This window comes from Myotis davidii, unplaced genomic scaffold (genome assembly GCF_000327345.1).
Source record: "Myotis davidii unplaced genomic scaffold, ASM32734v1 scaffold328, whole genome shotgun sequence".
NCBI lineage: Eukaryota > Metazoa > Chordata > Mammalia > Chiroptera > Vespertilionidae > Myotis > Myotis davidii.
The window spans coordinates 821,831-826,986 of record NW_006300373.1 but is presented as its reverse complement, the minus strand read 5'-3'; the positions used below and the strand labels follow the sequence as shown (position 1 = coordinate 826,986).

Here is a 5,156-nt window from a genome sequence, read left to right as displayed (position 1 = left end):
CGCGAGCTTGTGCGGCAAGAAGACGAGATGGCCCGATGGGCCCCCCGCGTGGTGTGCGTGGCCTTGGCTCCGGGGGTGGGGACTTTTCAGCGGAGGCAGCTTCTGGCACAAACCATCCCAGGCCTCCCCACCCGGATCCGAGGGGCTGCGCAAGGTCCCCCCGGGAAACCGGGCCCCGTGCGTAAGGGAACTGTGTGGGTACGGATAACACTCGCTACTCTTTGTGGAGTCTTTGTTTTCCGCCTTTTGTTGGGTTTTAGAGTCACCGGGACCAAAGAGGGCTGATGTGTTCAGTCTCCCTCTTTCGTGACGAGGCCGCAGAGGTTCAGAGAGGTTGAGGAACTTCTCCGAGGTCACACAGCAAGGCCAGGGCTGAGCTAGGACGCCAGAGGCCTGGGGAGGGAATGGCGAGTCCGGATGGGAAGGTCAAGTTGGGTTTGAGATGCTTGGGGGCCCATCCGTGATGCTGCCTGCAAGGGACTTGACGGAAGGGTCCAGAACCCTGACAACCTCCTCCTCCCGAAAGGATTGAAGACTCTGTGTCGCATGGTTCGTTGTTCTATAGTTCATTCCTGAGAACGTCCTCAGGGCAGGGCACAGACGATCCTGTCCGTCTCTTACGAAGACCCCCAGGCAGGTGAGCACCCCTTCCCGGGAGCCTCTCTGGCCACCCCCAGCCCAGAGCTCCCTCCCTCTCCCCTGCACACACAGTGTGACCTCTTCCTGGGGCTCCTTTCTGAATTGCTGCTGTGACGGACAGATGCACGCCTGCCTCCGCGGGACTCCCCCCTGATGAACGGGGTCGCCCCCTTTCCTCTCGCCCCCTCCCTGTGCCCGGCACGCGGGGCTGTGGCCCACACACTGATGAGGAGCGCATGCCGCCCCGGAGAAAGCTCTGGGCGTTCTGCGTTGTCCCGGTGTCTGCAAGAACGGGCACCTGCCCCCGGGGAATGGAACCGTGACCTCCTGGTTCATCGGTCGGCGCTCAACCACCGAGCCATGCCGGCGGGCCACCCGTCTCCTGCTACGGCGTTATCACACCACCACCATCACCACCACCTCCCCGACGTCCACACGGCGTGCCTGCCTTCCTCCCGCCCCCTCTCCTACGTTTGATCCACGCCCTAGGAGTCCACGCATGAAATGCCGATTTTCTGTAAAAAGAACCCCCGCTCCTGCCCAGGTTTCCGCCTGGGGATCGGCCAGGGCAGGCAGCCCTGCACGGCTCCCTGTGGGGCTGGGCGAGCTGATGGCCCGCGGCTCCAGCCCGGGTCCCTGCCTGCGGCCTGCTTTCAGCCCGCCTCTCCGAAGTGCATTTGTTTCCGCTCTGCTCGCAGGAAGCCACCGTACTTTGCTGAAGAGTCACAGGAAGAGGGTGAGCGAATCGGCTCCTCTCTGTCCCCTGGCGGCTCCGGCTCTGGCAGAGAAGCAGGTCCGGACCAGGGGCTCGAGTTGGTTCTTTCTGTTTCTTGTGAGCATGACCCATCCAGGAAGTGGGGGCAACTCTGCCCCTTGACTCTGGGGGAACGGGAAAGAGGGGTGCCCCAGATTCCCCATCAGCCTAGACCAGCGGTTCTCAACCTGTGGGTCGCGACCCCTTTGGCGGTGGAATGACCCTTTCACAGGGTCGCCTAAGACCGCATGCCCCCTACTGGGGAGTAAGCCCGCAACCTGGGCATGTGCCCTTGAACTTGACTGGAATCGAACCTGGGACCCCTCACTCTGCAGGCAGACGCTCTATCCCAGCCGTGGGCAAACTATGGCCCACGGACCGGATCTGGCCCGTTCGGCTGTTCTATCCGGCCCGTGGAGCCGAAAGAGCGGAGGGTTCTCTTGCTCTCCCCTCCACTCCTTCACCAGGCCGGTGCTCTATCCACTGGGCAACATGGGCTAGAGCCCAGTTGGTCCTGATCATCAGTGATGATCGACTCTATGAAGGAAATATTTAAAGGGCCAAGGACAGACACCGGTGAGAGTGGGGGTGCCTCGGCCGGGGGGGACGGGGATTCCTCTCTGACAAGGTGACACGGAGCTGCCCCCAACACTAAGTGGGAAGGCAGGAAGTATGCGCGTTGCCTTTCTCACCCACCTCCTGGCGCCCCGCACCCGGTGAGGACTCAGTAAATGCCTGTGGGTAGACTAGTGACTTCTCTCTGCCTTCTGTGCAAAGGGGAGCGGGTGCCCTAAGTGTCGGATTCCAGTATAAGTTGTAGAAACATCCGCCAGTGGGGAGTGCGCGTACGACGTTTGTGGGCAACGTCTGAACCCATGCCTGACTCGTCCTGTCTCCACTCGGTTCTGTTTTTACAAAGAGAGGTTTTAAAAACAAAAAAACTAGACGGGGCCGTAATCTCCTCAGCAAATCAATCGCTTAATCACACGTCCATCATCATCACGGTCATTTAAAACCCGAAACCACATGGAGACACTCCAGCCACTTCCTGGGGCCCAGGTGTGAACCCCAGGACCGGCAGGGGGGACGAGGCCAGCTCCCCACCCGGCGATCTCCCCAGCCGATCAAATGCGTGCTCAGAGGACGGGGTAACTTTACCGTTGTGCCCGGGTAAGAAGGTCCGTTCCGGCCCCCGCCCAGCAGCCGGGGGTGGGGGGGGGGCGCAGGAAAAAGGGCTTAATCATTAATAACACTAACTTGCATTTCTAGAGCCTTGAAAATGAGAATTTTGCCCTTTTTTCCCTGGGAGTAAATTGGGTCAGCGTGTTCCCAGAATTTACATTTCAATTAAAAATACAATAATAACACATTGTGCGAATCGCGAAGGATCCGAGTCCAGGGAAGATGACACCGGCCGTGGCTCCGTTAATGAAAAGCCCCTTCATCGGACGGGCCACACATGAGCGGTCACCAGGCTCCTGTCTTGTTCTGGGTCTGGCCGCCGGGAGGGGCCGGGAGGGGTTCGGCCGAGGGAGGCGGAGGCACCGGGCCCTGCCCCGCTGGGGCCGCCGGGGGAGGCCGGTCTGGGCACCCTCCTTCCCCAGCCCACCCTTGGAAATGAACCCCACTTCATCTTTAAATGAAGCCTTAAAAAAATAAAAAATAAATCAATTAAAAGGTGGGTTTTGTTGCTGTTTTCTTTTTGGTTTTGGGGTGCTGTTGCTTGCTTTATTTTTTTGCTTTTCTAGGCAGTTGCTGATGGTATCAGAAAGCTGACATGGCCCCCCACTGCAGCCGAGGTCTTTGTGAGTGGATTTAACTTAAACAACACATCCGCCCCGTTAGCCCCTCACGTTGGAATCTGGTAGAGACTTCCGCCAAGTGCCTGGGGCAGATGCTCATAGAGAAAAGGCAACTTCTTGTAGGCCTGGGGCTGATGGTTGGGAATCAACCCTCCCGACACCCCACCACCCCCCTGGCTGTGTGGCTCTCTCTGGAACCCCCCCCCAGCCTTGCTGATTTTGGGGGGGGCTCACACACACAGGTGCTTGCTCACAGCTGCTTCTGAGAATAAACACCCCGTCCAGTGTGGCTTTCATTAGAAAGCAAGCCTGACAGGTGGGGCAAGAACACCACTGAGCACCCCTCTCCAGCAGGGGGGACCCCCAAAGCCAGCCTGAGCAGGAGGCAGGGTCTCCCAGCACAGGCCCCCAGTCAGGTGTTTCTGTGGGGGGTCTGGTGGCCCCTGCCATCTGGGCGAGGCCAGGTGACCCCAGAGGGGCACATTCTAGGACAGGCTAAGGGCAGATAGTAAATGCGGGATGTGGCCTTCCAATGCATATTATCCCAAACCTTATAGTGCGCTAATATCTATATACTAGAGGCCCAGTGCACGAATTCGTGCTTGGGTGGGGTCCAGCCAGCACACCCTGATCGGGGCTAATTGGGCCCGGCTGGCTGGGGGGAGGGGCCACGGGTGACTGTCCCCTGGTCGAACTCCTGGTCAAGGGGACAATTTGCATATTAGCCTTTTATTATATAGGATGTATATGTATATGTATATGTGTATGTGTGTATGTATATGTGTGTATGTGTATATGTGTGTGTAGATATATGTGTGTGTGTAGATATGTGTGTATGTAAATATATATATATATTTGCCTCAAATCCTCAAATACCTGGGACTCTGGAAACTTGAAATGGGCAGAAACCAAATGCCCGCACACCTGGCTCTGCAGCCAGGCCGCCCGCACCGGGGGTGATGGTCACGCCCTGATGGCTCTCAGGCTGGATCTCGCTCGCTCTCTCGCTCTCGCTCTCACTGCTTTAGGATCATCAGGGGAAGACAAAGATCTTCAAGGTTCCAGCCCTCAAGCCTCGAGGCCTAATCATCACCAGAGTGTAACTAGCATCCTCTGGTTTACACACACTTCACTCTAACACTCATTTTATCCCCATACATGGGCCAAGGAACTGTGGTTATAGATAATATACAAAGGTGGTGTTCATTAATACTGGCTCAGTATTCCTTTAAAACAATTTTTTTAATTGATATCAGAGAGAAGAAGGGAGAGGGAGAAACATCAGCTGCCTCCTGCACGCCCCCTACTGGGGACCGAGCCTGAAACATGGGCATGTGCCCTAACAGGGAATCGAACCAGCGACCTCCTGGAGCATAGCACGACACTCAACCCACAGAGCCACACCGGCCGAGCCGATCGCTCCGTTTTCATTGTCTTTAAGAGCCCAGACGGTCTCCCGAAGCCCAGCCTGCACGCTGAGACCCCAGCCGCACGTCATTGCCCACAGTCACAGGCCTTGGCTGTGACACGCTCTCCATGGGCCTGGCCTACCTTTCCAGAACTGTCCGGCCCAAGCAAACGGCCTGAGTGTTCATCACAGGGACCCACTAGCTCCTCCGTGAAAGCACCAACAGACACGTGGGGCGCTAAGACCCCTTAGAACCTGTCCCCTCAAAATCCTTCACAGCTGGCAGCGCCCTCGGGGTCCCCGGATTGGCCTCTTGCTTCAACGGTGTTTGGATGAAACGGACCCAGCGACCCCCTTCTTCCAGCCCCCGACCACCCTCCGACCTCTTTCCAGTCGCCAACGTCAGAACCAGCTCAGCCACCCTCGGCCTCCGAGACCAGCCAACACCGTTTTTGAGCGAAGCTCCTCATTGCCCAGCAACCACGAGCTCCCAGATCCTCAGCATCATCCCACCGGGTGGAGGCCCTGCCGCCGCCCGCCCACCCTGCTCTGT

At 57.8% G+C, this 5,156-nt stretch overlaps 1 protein-coding gene across 1 annotated transcript in view; it reads left to right on the top strand.

The window, feature by feature from the left end:
• Nucleotides 1-5,156, top strand: part of SALL1 (spalt-like transcription factor 1) — a 189,243-nt gene that overhangs the window by 64,848 nt on the left and 119,239 nt on the right. The window contains 1 exon segment of the mRNA XM_006777065.2: nt 4,883-5,119. Coding sequence (XP_006777128.2) covers nt 4,883-5,119 — 237 coding nt within the window.